General features: G+C 40.4%; 1 protein-coding gene across 1 annotated transcript in view; it reads right to left on the reverse strand.

Moving 5' to 3' along the window:
- Nucleotides 1-9,101: 9,101 nt before the first annotated feature.
- Nucleotides 9,102-21,142, reverse strand: part of ERC2 (ELKS/RAB6-interacting/CAST family member 2) — a 645,944-nt gene continuing 633,903 nt past the window's right edge. The window contains exons 16-17 of the mRNA XM_065408253.1: nucleotides 10,920-11,054; nucleotides 9,102-9,155 (exon numbers count right to left, since the gene is read on the reverse strand). Of these exons, the coding sequence (XP_065264325.1) occupies nucleotides 9,102-9,155; nucleotides 10,920-11,054 (189 nt within the window). The remainder of the gene's footprint in view (nucleotides 9,156-10,919; nucleotides 11,055-21,142) is intronic.

Below are 21,142 nucleotides of genomic sequence, written 5' to 3' on the forward strand. Positions count from 1 at the left end.
GTAATGAAAGCCTATGACATGCTATCTCATGTAAATAACCAACACTAAAAGTATCAGATATGCAATTTTTGTTATCAAGTTACTGTAAATTACAGAATGGAATTTTTTTTGCCTCTTTCAGCTGCTTTCTAAACCTACTTTAGGCTGTGATGGTGGCAGTTAATTTTTCTACTAAGCAATGTAAGATAAATATAAACCTCTATATAAGTACTGTATATCCTAATACGCACACTCCTGGGAAGTGATGGGGAGAAGTTTCTACAGCTAAACATGATCTCAAGAAATTCTTCCATATGTGGAAAAGACTCTGCAAAGCTGACATATAAATATAGATATATATAAATATACACTCAGGACAGTATGTATACATTTATATCACATTCATTAAACCTCAAAACATAAAATAAATTTATTTCTCTAAGCAAAGGATAGGTATAACTTTTCAATATACAGAATCCATCTTCTGGAGGTAACATAGACAGTAAAACCTAATCTCTGCACTCCAACTTATCTGCCAGAAAAAGTGCAACTTTAAATATGATTAAAAGGCATATGAAAATTCATATTGCTGTAATAATTATAAATATAAGGCTAGGGATAACAACAGTAATACATATTTCCCATTTACATAGGGTTTTACTTGATTAAAGAGCTTACTAGACATTAATTAACACTGTGATATGAATATAAATGCAGCATTGTCAAATTAGAATAAACTAGGGATTAGCCTGAGCTACAAAACAGAGATCCAGATCAGAACTTCCCCAAAGTTCAGGGCTCTTTGGACGTAGGGTTTTCATCTGGGCTATTACAAATATAAAAGATCTACTGTGAAACTTCAGTGTGAAACCAAATCCAAACTTCCTCAAAGGCCAAAGGAAGTTGGATGAAGGGTTGGTCCAGTCCCCTTTTTGGAATAAAGTAGGTATTAGTAGCTATGTAAATATTAAAGGCAGGAATAGTCCTCTGCACGTTCTCTGATATGCAGTATGAAGTCATCATTAAGGACTTGAGTCAGGAAGGCACGTAAGCACATGTTTAATTTTAAGCACATGACTAGTCTCATTGACTTCAGTTAGTTACTCAGTCAATGCCTAAGTCTTGACTTTTGACTGTATAAAGAAAATGAGAAATATAGTGGCTGCCACTAAAAGGTCAGCATTAGCTAACAGCTGCCACACAGTCGTATGTCATATACCAGTTTTCCTCCGTGCCCGGAACGAAAAATAACCATGACAACTGTGTACTACATGATGCTGACCATGATAAAAGTTGTTTTTATTGTATTTATCTTAATTAGTGTGAAATATCTTTATTAAATTATAATATTTTTTAAATAAAATATTTGTAAAATAGACAGGATTGACTGTTTCATCTGAGCAATGTTCTATTTTCCTCAGCTACTATGACCACATGAACTGGAAGTTATTCACACCATAAGCGCCCTAAAGTGCATGTACCCAGCAACATGTGAAAGTAAGGGGAAATACTGTAAAACCTGAAATTACTTTTACCATCACTTTGCACTTCACTCTAGCACCTTTCATCTTTGCATCTCAAAGTGCATTACAAGCATTAATTAATTAACACCAGCCCTGTGTGGTATTAATTAATTTATTATTACTATTATTATACAGAATCCATGTTAAAGTTGTATCAATGGTTTAGGTGTACTGTAGTTTAATGTTTTCCCAAAGTCAAACAATGAGTCAGTGTCTGGAGCCCATTGACACTGGCTCCCAAGGCTATGCACTAAACTGCTATACCACAGTAGCTCCTTCTTATATTAGAAGCTGAGTTGGTGCTTTCCTTATCAGCCCAATTTCTATTGTTTTTGAGATATGTAAAAAATTTAGTTTTACATACTGAGTTTAGAAAGCAAGTTTTGGTTTTGATTGTGGCAAACTCTCAATCATGTTTTTCTTTTCCAGTCACAAACCAAAACCAGACCTAGTTTAATTTGGGTTTTTGATTCACAGCTTCTATTTTATACTTTTCAAACTACCATACTCACTTGATACATTAATAAGCTAAAGCAATGACTAAAACAAGACTCTTGGCTAACCCCCTGTTCCATAAATTTGTAATATTGAACCTGTTTTTTTACATTTCCGTCCATATACTTAGAAGCAGGATAAGAGTTAGGTAACAGAAAAGTACCTCTCACCATATTTGGTGGTTTGTTTTCTTTTTAAAGCCCCAGCTCCTAGAATCCTGTGATTATGTGAGAATCTCAGATTTCCTTTTAATAAGGTACATTTGTAATCCTCGTGGCTGCAGAGAAAAGCATGAAAACATGACCAATGTGTACCCTAAAGGCCCTAAAACCAGAAGGCAAAGAAAAAGCACCCAAAATATTACTTTTTAAAATCTCATGATTTTGGGTGGGTCAGAGTAATAATTTTTGAATGCTTGGTATTAGAAACACTAACAAAGATCAGATTTCTTAGGTTTTGTTCCTGGCTTTGGGAGCAGATTGTCAGTAGAGAGAGAATATCACATTCCTTCTGAAAGGCAATGTGGCAGAGTGGATGAAAATTGGGTCTATAATTATAGAAACCTGTGTTCTATTCCCAGTTTAGCCTGAAGTGAGCTGGTACGGTCCCTCTATTACCTTATCTGTAAAATGGATGAATGACAGTTGCCTCCCTCTAAGGCAGGGATGTGATGCCTTAGTTAATAAGGGTTGTGAAGCAGAGAGAAATATTATCAGCACCCAATGGAAGATCTAGGACTAGAACTCAGTCTGCTGGTCTGAAGCACCTTCCTCTAGACTACAAAGTGTTGGGAGGAGGAGAGTCTCTCAAGAAAAAGCTTCTGGACGTCTGTACAAGACAAAGGTGTCAGGAGTGTCCAAATCTGGGTGTTCAAATTTATCCCCCATGAGGTTTTTTTGTTCCAATGATCCAGATTAAATTACTGAAATGCACTCTACATGGGGCTACCCATGTTACAGCCACTTGGAAACTGAAGCTAGCTCTGAATGCTTATTAAGGAGAATTTCACTTTGGGAGCAGATTACGTCAATGCTCCAGGATCTGCACTGACTGCCAATAAGTTTCCAGGTGGAATTTAAAAGTTGCCAACTCTCAAGCACAAGCTGAAGGGAAAGAATCAAATAATCTAAATAAAAAGTTGCAGATTTAATTTGTTTTTAGAGTTTGTTAACAGCCAATTCTGGATGAAATAACTGAAAATTACAAATACTGTACTGAGGTGTATTTATTTTACTTTTTTGAATTTACTCAATACCAATAAATATGAGAAAGATTTTATATAAAAACCAGAGGTACAACAATCATGTATGTACATATTGTGTCTGACACATACACTCACACAGGGGAGTATGGGAGAGTAAGAATACCCCTATTCTCTATGCAGCTTTTTTAGGGCTTCTCTAGACACTGAGTCCAGACATGTGAGGCTAAGCTGGGGCTGTGTACCTTTACTCCCTTCTCTCCCAAACAGATGAGCAGAAAGAGGGGAAGAGGGGCAGGGAGCAGGTAGAGACTTAGCTATTCTCCCTTAACACATCAGTCAGTGGATTTGATCAGGCTGAAGAGGAGGAGTATGTTACACCCAGTAAAGGAGTAGTCTCCTTTGGCAGGAGTCACAATTCCTACCCTGGGTTACTTCTGGGGCAGCACACCCACATGCTGCTCCTTACTCAGGGTGAGCTGAAAAGTCTCAATCTTGCCCTGATATAGCATCTATAATGTAAATATAATATGTAAAGTATAGCCTTAGCAAACAGCATCGTGTGAAAAATGTGTGTTTATTCGTCTCCAAGGTGTGTGTATATGTTATCTACATATAGATTGATAACACACCCTCTCTCTTTATAGCAAGTATATGCACACATAGATATACATAAAGGGTGGAGAGGGCCTTACTCAGGGCCGGCTCTAGGCACCAGCGCTCCAAGCATGTGCTTGGGGCGGCGCTTTCCAAGGGGCGGCACTCCGGCCCCATTTTTGGGGGGGGGGGGGGCGGCAAAAAGCCGGGAGCCGGCCCTGGCCAGAGCCCTGCTGCTGGAGAGCCAGAGCATTGTCCCCTGGAGCTGAGCTCGGGCTGCGGCGGCGAGAGGAGTGTGTGAGGAGCCGGGGAGGGAGGGAAGTGGGGCCTGGGATGCAGGGAGGGAGGAGGGGTCCTCCCGCCACCACCGCTGCTGCCACCATTGCTGCTCTGAGTCTCCCCAGGGCGGCGCGGCGTTTCCCCGCCCAAGTGGGCTGTGCAGGGCACTGCCGGGCTGTGCAGGGGGCACGGATCCCGGCTCGTGCGTTGATGGGATGAATGGCTGGGCAGCCCAAGCTGCCCCCTCCTGCCCCCGGACCCAGCCCACCGCGCACCTCCCCCACTTCAGCCCTGCGCTGCTTGCCCCGGGCCCCCACAGCGCCAGGGGTGGGGAGAGGCAGAGCCCGGCTCCGAGCGGGGCAGCGGGGGATACTGCCCCGCCGGGGGACCCCCGCAGCTTGGGCACCTGGGGGTCAGTGTCCATCCTCTCAGCTCTGCCTGCACGGGGCTGGGGAAGCAGCTGTCAGCGCCTGCCCCTCTCAGCCCTTGCACCCCCCCCATCCCACTCGCAGCCTCTTCACTTGTACCTCCCCCCATCGCTCCTTCGCCGCACCCCTTCCCCTTGTACTCTCCCTTCACCCGCACCTCTCCCCTTGTACCCTCCCCCAGCCCTCTCCTCCCGCACCTCCCCCTTCCCCTGCACCTCTTCTCCAGCAACCCTCCTGATACCCCCCTCTCCTCCTCCACCTTCCTCCGTGAGTACATCACACCCCGCTTCTCTGCCAGTGTAGAGCCCCCAAGCACTCCCACACCTGCTCCTCTGCCTGAACCCTCTTTACTAGATCCCCATCCCTTTCCGGGGACAAGGTTTGAGGGTTAGTCCCTATGCCTTCCATGTGCATTTGGAGCACTAAAGATGGGGTTGCGGGGAATGGGGGGGGGGCGAGATTTATACTAAAGTGAAATAAAAATAGGAGAAACAGTTTGATCCCCACTGCAAGTGTAAACAGGGACTGCTGTGGTGAACGAGGAGGTCACGTTTGGGGGCTGGGGCCGCAGGGGGTGCGGGTGGGGGGGGGAAGAGAGAGCCCGGGGCTAGGGCGGCAGGGGGTGTGGGTGGGGGAGGGCACTGATGGGGGGGTGGGGAGAGCCCAGGGCTGGGGTGCGGGGCGGCCTAAAATTTTTTTGCTTGGGGCGGCCAAAAACCTAGAGCCGGCCCTGGCCTTACTCTCCCAAATATATGCTGAGGGGTAGAAAATCTCTTACTCTCTCATGCAAGCGCGCACACACACTTGTTCATATATGCCGTATATAATATCGAAGTTTTCCAGAAAGATATGTCTATATATATAAATACACGTATAAAACTAGCAACATTCAAAATCATCAATATCCACTCAATACAACATAGACAAACATATTTTTCAAAGTTAATACTGTGTGTATTTCAAATATCTTTTTTTCTGTCTAGAAGTTATGCCTTATCTTTTGGAATTTCTGCTTAGTCTTCAAAATTGCTAGACAACCTTGAAAGGGTAACTAGCAGTCCCTGTTAAGTGGCATATGTGTTACAGTGTGCACCATCTTTTTCTTCTTATAAAATTAAAAATACCCCCTGACCATTTACATGTTTATTTTTCCAGTTTATTCTGTGGTTTCACACCACTACCAGCATGTTGGATCATGGTCACCAAAAACCACACATCCAGAATTTTGTATGCAATATACTGTTGTGAATGGGAAATAAAGGTTTGCATAATAAAACCACATGACAATCAAACTGCAATAACAAAGATACTGTATGGAATGGCAAACAATAACAGATCACAGACAGAGAAAAATGATTCATAATTGAAAAATGTAAGCACGGGCTATGATTAGTTCTCTCACATTCATAGCTAGCATGCTGTTCTGTTGGAGATTCTTTTGACAATGATTAGCTTATGGATCTATTCATTTGCTTCATGCATAATTAACTAACTGCCGTGGTTTAACTGCTGTACCATCAGTGTGCTTTCTTGCTGGTTTGTTGATATATTCACCCTCCATTTTATTGTTACCTCCTGTTCTTCTGCTCCTTGACTGCATAATCTTCTCTCATTAGTGTCCTACCATTCTCATCACACTTCTTTTCTGACTCACTGCTCCCCTTCCTCCTCATCTCACTCCTCCCCCTTACTTCCTGTCATCTCTATCACACATCCCTTCTTCAGTTCCCCTTTACTGCTCCAAGTTCACCCACTCTACCCTCATCCCTCTGTCCCCTGCTCACACACAACTGTAAGTCCATATCTCACTTCTGCATTCTCTGTCAATTCCTCTCCTTGCCTCTGACATAATCTGCCCAGACACCAGCTTCTCAAATCCCACAACCATCCCTGACACCATCTCCACTCCAGTGGCTGCCCCTTCAAACCTTATACCCATCTGCACCTTCATTACCTTCCTATGCTCCTTCTCTTCCTCACTGTGGAATACTTATTTCACCCAAAGAGAGACGACTGCTATGCACAACCTCCTCATCTCTCCTTCCTTCCATCTCTTCCTATCCACAGAAACCAGAATTTCTATTGCTATGCCACAGCTCTGCCTCGGTAGCTGCTCTTTTTTGGCCTCTCCTCTTACCTTTCACTCCAAATATCAGATAGTGGCATCAGGCTACTACTCTCCTGTTCCCGCTGTTTACAACTCCCCCCATTCTCACTCATTCTCTCCCTCTGCATGCTGCTGTCATCACCTACTCTCCATCCACCTGCTTTGATTTTGACACCTGGCTTTCCCTCTTCTTCACCTAACATTCCTCCACTTTCACCTAGGGTGATTTCACCTTCCACACTGATGCTTCAGCCAATGAATTTTACTCTTACCGTTACTTCCTCTTGACATAGAACTCTGGATCAACTCTCCCATTTCCTCAAATGGCCACTTCCTCAATCTTCTCTTCACCAAAAACGGCTTATTTTTCTCACTTCTCACTGCCCAAGTTCTCTCTGACCAACTCTTGATTTCCTTCAACATCGCCCACCTGCCACCTACTTCTCCTTCTCAGTCCTTCTCCAGCCTCCACTCCACCAATGTATTGACTTTTTTACTGCTCATATGGCCTCTTCTCTGTTCCTTCTTCCCTCTTCTCTAATGACTCAGCTGTAAACCCTCTTCAGTCTCTCATTCTCTTTGGGTTCATTCCTCTCACAAACATGTTCTGCTCTATCCTCAAACACCTCAGCCCCACCTGGCTCTCCAATAAAGCCCAATTTCCCTTCATATCCAAACTCAGTCAATGTGTCATCTACCATCACTGACCTAAATTCCATTTGGACACCCCTCCACTCTGGCTTTCACTCTCTGAACTGAAACCTCTCACATTAAGGCTCCAAGTACTTTATTCTCAGCCAAATCTTAAGGCTTCTACTCCATCTTCATCCTCATGGACCTCTCGGCTTTCTTTTTACACTGCTGATCAATGTACTTCATGATATCTTATACTCTTCCCAGGGCTTTCATTCTTCCAGTCTCTGCTAGTTCTCCTATCTCTCTCTGGCTATTTCTTCAGCATCTCTCATCTCCATGGGAGGATCGTAGGGTTCCATCCCTGCCTCCTCTTCTTCTTCTTTTACATCCTTTCTTTGTACAAATTCTTCTGCTCATATGGCTTCAATTACCGTCTTCATGCATGTCTCACAAATCTACCTTTCTACATCTGACCAGAATCCCTCAGCCCAATACTGCTTCTCAGCCTCTCTCCTCCTACATGTTTCACCATTGACTTAAGCTTAACATGGTCCAAACTGAACTCCTTACCTTTCCTCTCACCTCTTCCCCTTCATTTTCTGTCACTATTGACAATACTACCATCCACACTGGCTGAAAATTCTCAATTTCTTAACATTTGTATATTTCATGGTTGTTTTTACAAACCACACAATTTTTTCACACAATTATTTAATTTACCTGCCAAAATAAATGAACTATGAAATGCTCTTGGAATAGATTTTGCATTCTCATACACCAGTGTAAATCAGGCGGAATACCATATTGTCAATAGAATTGTGAGATCAGAATCAGGCTCTCTTCCTCCTCCTGCTATAGACCCTGTGCCCTCCTCCTATGTATTTTCTTCTGTGCTCTCCTGTCTAGCTGTTCCCAGACCCTTCCTCCTGTTGCTGATGACTTCATCATGCTCTTCAACTCCTACCCGCTTCTTCCTAGTCTGAACATACTATTGCTTTGCCCCCTCCCTCTTCCTTTGAGCAGCACCTGCGTCGTTCTTTCATACCAGCTGAGCCATTACACACATTGAATCTATTTCCCCATGTTAAATATCCTCACACCTTCTTGTCAAACCGTCTGAAATGAGCTATCTTGATTATCACTACAAAAGTTTTTTCTCTTAATTAATTAGCCTCTTAGAGTTGGTAGGGCAACTCCCACCTTTTCATGTTCTCTGTATGTGTATATATATCTCCTTAGGATATGTTCCATTCTATGCATCCGATGAAGTGGGCTGTAGCCCACAAAAGCTTATGCTCAAATAAATTTGTTAGTCTCTAAGGTGCCACAAGTACTCCTGTTCTTTTTTCTAATAAGTATGTCATTGCTTTGGTGTTCTGCAGAAGGGAATCAAGGAAAAGAGTTCAGGCTCTTATCAGACTCCCCAAAATGTAGCATTTAAATAATATTTTGGTAGGGATATGTTAATTCTTTAGCACCAGTGTGTCTGTAGAAAAATCTTACAAAATCTATATCTCCAATTTTAAATATTTATTTTTAAAGACCCCTTTTTTTTTACTGAATATAAAGTGTGTGTGACTTCTTTACAATGCAGCTTTTGACCTGCAGTCATATTGTGCAACCTACAAAATTGCAGCACTACCAGTGTGGGCTGTGCTCTTATCAAGTCTTACTGTGACTAAGCACAGCCCTGAGCAAAGGTTGGTGTCCTGTGTAAGTTGCCACCAACAGAGATGTAAGTGGGTGGCACTGCGAGTCACAATTCCTCCCTCCCCTGCTTCCTTCTTGCTCCCTTGGAGGGAGCAATATTTATTTACTGCTTGGTAAATGGTTTGGAAAACTAGTCGCTGAGTATGTCACGTAATCACGTAGCAGCATCTGCGTGGTGCAGGAGTAGTGAAATAACCATCCTATGAACAGAAAAGAGGGCACTATCATATGTGAAGATATTGCATCAAAAATATCCTAATCAATTCAGCCTACTTCTAAGTATAGTCTCATCGGGGAAGACAGAGGGCAGAAGCACAATAAGAGATGCTGCTGAGTTTTGCCGTGTTGGTCCTCTGGCTCTCATCAATCCCACCCCACTGAGGTAGTTTCTTCTAATTAGTGGTGAGGAAAGGAGAAAAGGGGGGAGGAAGAGAACCAGAGGTAAAAAGAAAATAAGAAGGAAAAGATTTTGCAGATAGCAAAAAAAGAAAAACAATTATTTCAATAACATAATATAAAGGAAAAGAAATAAAAATTGTAATCCTTATAAGTTTCACACAGTTAGGGTCAAATATAATTTGGTAATAATACTGTAATATAAAAACAGGGGCTAAAATAGACAAGTAATTTTAAACCCAAACATTCTGCAAACTGTTTAGCACTTTTCAATAAATTTCTCAGAAGTCCACTTCAAAGCCCCAATCCTGCAAAGACTTTAGCATGTACATAACTTTATGCACATGCATAGTCCTATTAATTCCAATGGCACTACTCCTATACATAAAGTGATACATGAGCTTGAGTCGTTGCAGGATCAAGGCCTTAGCATTTCAGAAAACAAAAAGCCCTCAGTTTCTGTTTGAGAACACATCCATCTTAAATACAACAAAATCATAAAGTTTAATGTCATGGTATCCACTTTATGCAGATTGCTACAATCCAAGATTACGGCGGCTGAACATTTGACACTTACCAATTATTTGCCTATTTACAGCAACATTAATTGCAGAACCAGCATAAAAAAAACCCCTCCTAAAGACAAATTTTTGGGGTGACAATAAAATTACATCATATTATGTATTAAAATTATAGGCAAGGTGATGTACATTGCCCTAGAAATTGTGCTAATATAAAATTAAAATGGAATCACATTTGAGTAATTTTGATTTACTTTATTTTTTCATATTTTGTAAAATACTAACATTTTAATATCATTATTATAAACAAAACTTGCATATTTTTATTTAAAAAACAAGTTCGGATATTTGTAGAAGTGATTAGTGATTTAGGTGGTGGCTCAATTTTGGGGTGTCCAAACTGACACACACTAATGGGTCCCAATTGTCAGAGGATAGTTACTCTGAAACAAAGGTCTCTTGAAGATGTTTCAAGTTGGGCACTCAAAGATTGAGGCCCTCCGGAATCACTAGTCATTTTTGAAAATCACTCTAAAGTATATCCCAAAACATTTACATTTTGTTTACTAAAGACAACCAAAACTGAGTTAATGAAATATTTGCCAATGAATGGTTTCAATTCAAAGATATTTTCATGGACAGTTTAGGAACAACTGAACACAAGCTCATAATGGAAATGCTGACCAAGTCTTTGAATAGCAGTTATTCCAAAAAGCAAGTACCTAATAGTGAAGTTGCAGTAACTAAGCAGCTCTTCAGTAACTTTCTATTTAAACAGTTGAATCGGGACTCTGCTTAAAAGCTTAAAGCAAAAGAAAAAGGAAGAGAGGGAAGAAAAATATTATAAGACAGACAAAAAGCCAAACAGAAAGAGAAAGGAAAACGTTTAGATTCCCTGAGTGATGGAAATAAATACCAAAGCTATTAGTTTCAGTTCAAAAAGCGTATCACTTATATTGTTTATTATTTCTTTGGAAGATTTATTTTATCCTGAAATTTCAGAATGGTAAAAGGGTAAGCGTGAAGGTAAGAAAGGAGGTGACTGACCTGATCTGGAGAGGGTCGGTGATTTGAGTGCTGGGTCCTCCCAGGAGACCGGTGATGGTGGTGATGGTGGTGGTGGTGGAAGTGGTGATGGTCATCATCATAGTTGTCTGCCATCAGTTTCATTCTGTTCTGTGTCTGAACAGGGAAAGGGAGACAATTCCATTGATTGCCTGGTCTGTTCATTCTCTCTGAAGCACCTGGCATTGGCCATTTCAGAAGACAGGATACGGGGCTAGATGGACCTTTGCTCTAACCCAGTAAGGCCACTCTTATGTTGTTAAGTGCTGGAACATATCGGTCAAATACAGTCACGGCAGGATCTACAGTATGGCACCTACAGTTCTCCTTTCATTCCAAAATCTAAAAATGTTATCAAAAGTCAAATTCTAAGCCCTCGAGCCCGTGATTAGCTCTATGTAGGTCCAAGGGTCTGCCAGCAGAAGACAAATGCAGGACTGGGGCCTAATGAAGGAAAGAAAGAAAACACAGTGGGACAGACTTTGTTTCTATTGATACCTCTCCAACCCCACTAAAGTCACTGAGCCAAATATGGTGCCAATTAATGCCCCATGCAATCACACTGATTTCTACACAAATGGGATCACAGAGTACAGAATTTGGCCCAGTAAATTCACTGGGTTTTAGGAGTGTAACAGAGAGCAAAATCTAGCCCAATACTTTTATGTTTACTATTGTAAAATATGAGTTCCTGGATATTTCTTTTTCAATGTGTTAAGTCTTACTGAATAATTGCAAGATCAGATTAAAAGGAATATAAGTTTTCATGCATACTAGCAATTACATTAGCATTCACAGTAACAATGATGAGTGGTTATGGTGAAAGCCTATTTTCGCCTATTTTCAGGGTTTAATTGTGAAGTTGTTTCTTTTACTAGGATCAGGCTGTTAAAACAATCAGGCATAAGAATCTGAAGACCGTATAATACACATACAAGCACAGCATGTTAATCAGTGAGAATAAATTTTAACCAGATTCAGGTTATGAAAACAACTGAAAAGATTTGACATTTCAGTTATTGACTTCTAGAGGTAATAATAAATAAGACACTGCCTATGATCGCTATTACATTTTTTTCATATCATGTGACACTCAGAGCTCAGCAATCCAGACCTTGCTGGGTCACACTAAAATATTTGTATTATGTAATTTCCCAATCATGCAAACACTTAAACTGGACAGAATACATACTACTGTCAGTAGTCATTATTTAAAATAATTTCAGACATGCTTGATACATTGTAATCAAGAAAAAACAACAAGGAGTCCTTGTGGCACCTTAGAGACTAACAAATTTATTTGGGCATAAGCTTTCGTGGGCTAGAACCAAGAGATTACCTACCTGCACCTGACAAACCCATGAACAAAATTCAGTTGTTTTCGAAGTCCTTACCCAGAGTTTGTTGGCGCAATTAGATGAGAGTTTAATTAATATAATTTAGATGTCAGAATGGTATAATAGGAATCTGCACCCATGTAGTTTTAGTATTAAACAATCCAATACAAACTTGAGTTGAAATACTGTTTGGAAACATTTCATTCTTAAATATGAAAATTAATGCTTGCCATTAAATTCACCAAATTTTGCAATTTTTTTAAACTAGAAAAGCAAGAGGTTTGTAAAATAAACAAACCAACAAATAAATACCATATATTGTAGTGCTGCAACCAAATTTTAAGTATAACTATTTTGCTGTAGAAAGGCACAGTATGGGGGAGGTTGTGAATTATAGGGATCATTGAAAAAAGAGATGTCAAATTTGCACTTACTATAAAAACATATACTACAGCAGAGCTCCCCAATAGGATTGTGTCCACTGGGTTGTGATGAGGGGGAGAGGAGATAGGTGCCCCCTGTAGATGAACTCTGTTACCTCAAGTGAAATACCACAAAACACCCACAGGCAGTGCAGGAGCAGCCAGAGGTAAGATGCATAAAACCTCTTGGCAAACACTTGGCAAATATCACTGGTCTACAATTTTTGAGAAGTCGTCTGCTTCAGAGATAAAATGTGCTATTTATTATGTATTTGGATGTGCTGAATTCAAATATGACAATTAAAACAACTGATTGGCTACTGTTTCTAAGATATTTAAGTTTTTACATTTTATGTCTATGTATATTGTGTAGATAGTAGAGTTTTAATCATAAATTGTAAACCTAGGTCTTTTCATGTGTTTATGGTTGCTTTACATGATAATATTTCACCTGTCCTGTTTATGTAACACTTTAAAAATCAGCAAAAGGGTTATATAAATAAAATGTATTATGAAACAAAAGGCAAAAAACTATTCTGTACATAGTTTAGTCCTATTCAGTGTCTACTCGGCGCTTCTTGGCTTGTCTCTTGTATTCATTAAATGGAGCATCTCTTGTCACTGTCCAGCAATAGTCTGTAAGCATTGATGGGCTCCATTTGCCCTGATAGCGTTTCTCCATTGTTGCAATGTCCTGGTGAAATCGCTCACCGTGCTCGTCGCTCACTGCTCCGCAGTTCGGTCGAAAAAAATCTAGATGAGAGTGCAAAAAATGTATCTTTAGTGACATGTTGCAACCAAGGCTTTTGTATGCCTTGAGGAGGTTTTCCACCAACAACCTGTAGTTGTCTGCCTTGTTGTTTCCGAGAAAATTTATTGCCACTAACTGGAAGGCTTTCCATGCCGTCTTTTCCTTGCCACGCAGTGCATGGTCAAATGCATCATCTCGAAGAAGTTCACGAATCTGAGGACCAACAAAGACACCTTCCTTTATCTTAGCTTCACTTAACCTTGGAAATTTTCCACGGAGGTACTTGAAAGCTGCTTGTGTTTTGTCAATGGCCTTGACAAAGTTCTTCATCAGACCCAGCTTGATGTGTAAGGGTGGTAACAAAATCTTCCTTGATTCAACAAGTGGTGGATGCTGAACACTTTTCCTCCCAGGCTCCAATGACTGTCGGAGTGGCCAATCTTTCTTGATGTAGTGGGAATCTCTTGCACGACTATCCCATTCGCAGAGAAAACAGCAGTACTTTGTGTATCCAGTCTGCAGACCAAGCAAGAGAGCAACAACCTTCAAATTGCCACAAAGCTGCCACTGATGTTGGTCATAGTTTATGCACCTCAAAAGTTGTTTCATGTTGTCATAGGTTTCCTTCATATGGACTGCATGACCAACTGGAATTGATGGCAAAACATTGCCATTATGCAGTAAAACAGCTTTAAGACTTGTCTTCGATGAATCAATGAACAGTCTCCACTCATCTGGATCGTGAACGATGTTGAGGGCTGCCATCACACCATCGATGTTGTTGCAGGCTACAAGATCACCTTCCATGAAGAAGAATGGGACAAGATCCTTTTGACGGTCACGGAACATGGAAACCCTAACATCACCTGCCAGGAGATTCCACTGCTGTAGTCTGGAGCCCAACAGCTCTGCCTTACTCTTGGGTAGTTCCAAATCCCTGACAAGGTCATTCAGTTCACCTGGTGTTATGAGGTGTGGTTCAGAGGAGGAGGATGGGAGAAAATGTGGGTCCTGTGACATTGATGGTTCAGGACCAGAAGTTTCATCCTCTTCCTCTTCCTCGTCTGACTCAAGTGAGAATGATTCTGGTGCATCAGGAACCGGCAGTCCTCCTCCGTGGGGTACTGGGCATAGAGCTGATGGAATGTTTGGATAATGCACAGTCCACTTTTTCTTCTTTGACACACCTTTTCCAACTGGAGGCACCATGCAGAAGTAACAATTGCTGGTATGATCTGTTGGCTCTCTCCAAATCATTGGCACTGCAAAAGGCATAGTTTTCCTTTTCCTGTTCAACCACTGGCGAAGATTTGTTGCACAAGTGTTGCAGCATATGTGTGGGGCCCACCTCTTGTCCTGATCTCCAATTTTGCAGCCAAAATAAAGGTGATAGGCTTTCTTAACCATAGTGGTTATACTGCGCTTTTGTGATGTAAAAGTCACTTCACCACAAACATAGCAGAAGTTATCTGCACTGTTCACACAAGAACGAGGCATCTCTGCTCACTTTGGCGAAACAGAAATGTGTCCCTTTGCAAAATCAAACACTGACAAATAAGAGAGCACGACACTGTATGATTTCTAGAGCTGATATAGGGCAATTTGTTCAGCAGAGTGATGTAAGCTTTGTTATGATTGCATCATCCATGACTTCTAGGAATAACATGATGCAATTCATATCATGTATGACGCAATACCAGCTTCAGATTGCATCATTCATCGTTTTGCCTAAAAAGCAAGTACTGTCCAAACCCAGTCATAGATTTATTCATCGATCCAGTCAAAGATGTATTTTAGTCATTTCTGGTTTAAATTGAGATCCCTTCCCTTTATAACTCACTTATCCTCTGCCATTCCCAAGTCAAGGGTCGTATATACTGACCCAATAGCATATCTTGAAAACTAGAGCCAATCAACAATTTTAAGCATCATTTTCATTCTCAGTGACCCAGAATTAGTAAAGTTTGACTACATTTATTTCAGAAGCATTTTGGCTGTAGAGCAGTGTATTTAGCCACTATCAATATTTTTATAGTATCTCAGGGGCAATAAAATGTTCAAAAAAGGATCATCTCCGTGTTTCACATAATTAATTCCTCCAACGGCCAGGTGGCAGAGTAATTGGAACAATGTCCCATCCTTGTAATCAAATACATTGCCACATGCTAAGTCACTGACAAACCCATATTTTCCATTTTGTTTCAAAAGAGATGATCTTCCATTTCCTTTTAAAACAATGGAAGGATGAACAGCAAAAACGACTGAATACCAGAGCTGGTTGTGGAAAATTCTGTGATTTCTAAATTGTTTTTTTACTGAATAGAACAAATGTCAAATGTAGAAATTCCCCACAAGAATTTTTGTGTGCAAAATTTTGTTTTGGGACAATCAAATTTCAATTTTGACTTTTTAAATGTTAATATTTTATTTTGTATTAATTTTTATTTTATTTTATATTTTAAATTCATTTTATAAATATAAAAATTGTATAACAAAAACATAAAATAAAAATAATAAAAACCCTATAAAATAAAATTTTCAAAATGAAATGTTGAAATCAACATGTTTTCACAGAATGTTTTGACTTCAACAAATCAGTATTTTTAGATCAAAAACATTCCACTGGAAAATGTTTGATCAGCTCTACTGAAAATCAGTATGAGTAATGCAGAGGGAGCAGGTGAGATGGAGGAAGAGTGAGGTGGCCTGTTGTTTAGGAGAAAATATGAAGTAACGGAGGGTGGAAAAAGGAAGCAACAGTTGAACATGCACCTGCTGGCTTCACAAGAGCAGCCACTCGAGGCTACAAAGAACAAAACACTTATGAAGGTGGAAAATTTGGAAGCTATTACCAGCAAACTTATCTCAAAGAAAAATCTATGGAGTGGCCCAGAGGTACCCGAAATTTAGACAGGTTTCGTGGTGAAGCTTCTGTGAATCTGTCAGAGATGGGAGTACAATTAATTTTCTGTCTCTTTCCCCTGCCCTTTATGCACTAAAATAAATACCTACAAACTGAAATTGAACAAAATACTAATTAAAAACATATCCTTGATATTTGTTGCATCTTTAAGTTAATTACTGTAATAAATGAACCTACATCCAGACTCTTGTTTCAAGGGTAAGAGGTATAGGAAAGGAAACCTCTAAATAGGACAATGGTCTAAGGTCTGTAGAGGGTCGTCATTTACAACTGCTCTTGCATTTGGATTAGACTTCCTGCTAAATAATGGAAATGGGTTCCAGTCTTTTATCTTTGGGCCTTCTCTGTACCTGAAGCAATGGCAGCATGAGTTGCACAGGTGCCATACTGATATTAGATGGTGCTCCATGCCTGATACTCAACCAAACCCCCTTGTAAGGTGTATGAAAGCTGCAGAGAGGATGTTATATCCTGTTATTCTAAACTGACAAAAGCTTGTCTTTCTCACCAACAGACGTTAGTCCAATAATATATATTACCTCAACCGTCTTGTTTCGCTAATATCCTGGGCTGCAACAACACTGCATATCTTGAAAAAAGACATTTAATAACTGAGTTACAACTTACTACTCTGATGTATATTTGGAATAGGAAATAATGTTGCTATCTCCAGTAATGCAGTGTGGAAACTAGGAGTCAAAGGTTTTTGTTTTTTTTTTTTAATGTCAGTTAACAATGATAACAATGTAGGCACAAGACAACAGGTAGAGAAATGAGAGTCAACAGCTGACATTTTAAACCGAGACAAGCAGCTCTAGATTATACCTGTGCTACAAGTGTTAAATGGTTCCTGCTAAAAAAGCATACACAATGGATATGTAAAACAAATTCACATAGCAGAGACATATTGAGCAGGCTTTATCGGATGATGAAGCCAGGGCCGCCCAGAGGATTCAGGGGACCTGGGGCAAAGCGGGGGAGCTGCGGCCCTTGTACTCACCCGGCGGCGGTCCGGGTCTTCGGCAGCATTTCGGCGGCGGGGGGCCCTTCAGTCATTCCGCGTCTTCGGCAGCACTGAAGGGCCCCCCGCCGCCGAAATGCCGCCGAAGACCCGGACTGCCACCGGGCCAGGGCTCGCGGGGTCCCTGCGGGGCCCGGGGCAAATTGCCCCACTTGCCCCCCCCCCGGGCGGCCCTGGATGAAGCTGAAAGTTCAGCACTGCTAAGACAGGTGGGTGAGATACATTTGTGACAGAACTTTTCCATCCTAGAACTATCGCCATCATTGGTGTCAGAAAATATTTTCATACCTGCTTATTCCATACTGGCACCTGATTCTTTTTAGACCTCTATTTTGCCTATCAGCATTCTAGTTCCAGTGCACCACAATACATCCAACATGAGTTGACACCTCTCAATCATTATCCTGGGCTAAGAAAGGATTTGCAGTAGTGTACCCTCATTTTCTGCTTAACAACAGTGTAACAGAACATTTCTAATACATGGAAGGAAAAGATGATATGTATTTTCATTAAATGGCCAGAATCATTTAATAACATGGAATGGCTGCAGGCATCTTAAATCTGTGTGTTTACTAGAAACAGAATATAGAAAGAGTTTGTGCTGACCTGTAGCTGTGCGCTCGTTTAAGTTCTAAACTTAATAAGAAGAGGGGAAGAGACCCTGTGTCAGTATCTTTCTCATCAGCATAGCACTGAATGTTTTCTGTACAATTAGGGCCATTCTGCTTCCTCCACACTGGATAAGGGGAGAGAAGCATATGACTGTGTGTACTTATCAGGGCCAGCTCCAGGCACCAGCTTGTCAAGCAGGTGCTTGGGGCGGCCGCTCCGGAGAGGGGCGGCACGTCCAAGTATTCGGTGGCAATTCGGTGGACGGTCCCTCACTCCGCCAAGGAGCAAAGGAACTCCCGCCGAATTGTGGCCGCAGATCGCGATCACGGTTTTTTGTTGGTTTTTTTTTGGCTGCTTGGGGCGGCCAAAACCCTGGAGTCGGCCCTGGTACTTATGCAGGAGTTTCTTCTAATTTTACCAGAGGATCAACTCTCTCTGAATTATAGGTAGATTGTTTGCATTTATATTCAAGAAGGAAGGCCTTTTTCACGAGGGTGAAAAAGATGGAGAACAAATGGACAAATAATAACCCAGTTACTGTAAACACTGTAATATCTTTCCCCTTTGGGGAAGCTCCTAAGATTTTATTAGTTTATTTTCTTATCAATGAACAGCCTTAAATTTCCTACCTTTCAACTGTATCCCATAAAAGAATGCAAAAGCTAAACAAGATGATATATGCAATCCTAAAAGTGTCTCCTGTAATGAGGTGCTGGGGATTAGAAGTGTCCTGGGATAAGAACTGTAAATGAATGATGTAATCTTTCTAATTTGGTGCTGAAATATAAATAAACCACTTCTAATGTTTCTTTTTTGTGAATGCCAGATTGCAGTAAAAATATGCACAAAGCAACTGTGAATGCTAAAGGAAGCTTCCTTTAATTTGTCTACACTGGGAGCAAAGTAGTAAGAAGTGCGAAACAGAGACGAAAAAAAATCACATTTTGAACAGACACCCTAAACCTTTAAAAAAAAAACTTGCTTTTAACTGGCCTCTTAAAAATGGCACCAAATTCTGGTAAAATATGTTTTGGTTGGTTAGCCCTCTGCAGTAATAAGTTAATATGAACATTTTAAGATTAAATTTTTGTTTCACTTGAGCTACCATTAAAAAATACAGTACTTCTGTACTAAACTCTATTTTCCTTTGGATATTTCTTACAATTTAACAATGAGATCTTTTGTGATCTTTAAAATATTTTATAAATAGAAGTCCTTTTTGGAAAAAAGTAAACACAGTGAGGAAATATAATAGAGGGATATAACAATCTTTTCCAGCCATTTCTAAAAAACACAATACTCTGTACCCCATGCATCTGATGAAGTGGGTATTCACCCATGAAAGCTTATGCTCTAATACATCTGTTAGTCTATAAGGTGCCACAGGACTCTTTGTTGCTTAATATTCTGTACGTTACTGCTGAGTGTTTCACTTGCAAACTCTTTTAATGTTTGGTAAGCTTTGAAATGTCAGGTATATTTTTATTCCAGGAAGAAATTAATTAACCAGATTGCAATTTATGCAGATACCTCAGGGCTTCATACCTACACTTGAAAAAAATACCATTGGATTTTTATTGACCACATGTGTTTATACTAGAGCCTAGGTTTAGCTGAAATACAGCACCTCCAACAGCACAGTGTCCCAAGACAACATGCTGGAACATTGGTTAAGTACTGACTTAGAGGGAAGAGTGCCACCTACTGACTTGGCAGTACCACCACTTCCTGCAGCATCTTGAATTTACTTGAAGATTTCCCATCCAAGCGCTTGCTAAATGTTTTCTATTTAGCTTGTGACACTACAGTACATCAGAACCTGCAGTTTTAGTTTAAAATATTGGAGTCTCAATCTTAGAACATGTATAGTTCAGTACAATCTATGTGGGTGTTTAAAATGTGTCAACTTCAAGTCTGCATCACTTGTGGCTTTGTAACTATTATTTCATAGCTATTAAAGGACAGTTTTTGAAATGTGATATTTAAATTTTCCTCTCAAAACTGTTTTAAATAGAGCAGGATAGGGTCTTAAAACACAATTACAACTGCCAATTATTCCATTTTGGGTCTAATATATCTTTACATATTTACTCTCTATATTTTGTAAATGATGCCACTGTATCAAATATTGTCCTTTCTTCATTTTACTAACTCCCATTTTATTCTGTAATTCCACAAATAAAAAACTAGTCCAACACTTGCATTCTTTAAGTCAAGACTGGATATCTCTTTAGAAGATATACAATAGCTCAAACAGAAGTTATGGGTTTAATGCAGAAATTACTGGGTGAGGTTCTTTGGCCTGTGCTATTCCATAGTTCAGACTAGATGAGGATAAAGGTCCCTTCTGACCATTAAATCTATGACAACTCCAAGAGAGTGTTTTCTCAAATACAAAATCCTGGATATCTAGGTATCATTTTAGTGATGTATGTTATTTACTTCAAATTCTAAAACAAAAAAGGATCGACCTAGATTTCTAAATGCGCAGCTTCACTTAAAATTATATGTGATATTATGGCAACAAATAAAGGAACACAATAAGCCTTGCTTCTTAGACATATTCAATAATAATAAAATAACAAATAAGCCAATACACCATTCCACCTCGGGCCTTATCCCATCCCACCCCACCCCTTATAATCTCACCCTCTCCAGAAGACTAAGAAAATAGATGAGCCTTACAATTTGCCCTGAAGATGAATACATTTGCATTGTTTTCAATCAAGAGTGAGGGAATAAATTCCAAAGCTTGAGAGGCGAGAATTGCAGACTGTCCTTTTGGCCCCTCCCTCTCTTTAATACTGAAGTGGCTCCAGTTTCAACATCTCCACTTACCACCCCTGTGGAAGTATGGCACAGGGAAAGAGAGAATCTTTCAAGTAGCCAGAATCCATGCCAATTAGGGCGTTACAGATGAAAAACACCACCATATATCCTATCTGGAAACCCAATGGAAACACTCGTGTCTTTGGCTCCTAGTAAGATTCTCACAAAGTGGGCAGCAGCATCTGATACTAGTTTCAGCTTCTCAGTAGACTTGCACCCCAGAACAACAGAATCTTTAAGCATGTGCTTAAATCCATTTGCTTTCTGCAAAGCCCTTAAGCATACGCCTAAGGGTTTTGCCAAATTGGGA

Source organism: Emys orbicularis, chromosome 7, assembly GCF_028017835.1.
Source record: "Emys orbicularis isolate rEmyOrb1 chromosome 7, rEmyOrb1.hap1, whole genome shotgun sequence".
NCBI classification, from domain to species: Eukaryota; Metazoa; Chordata; order Testudines; family Emydidae; genus Emys; species Emys orbicularis.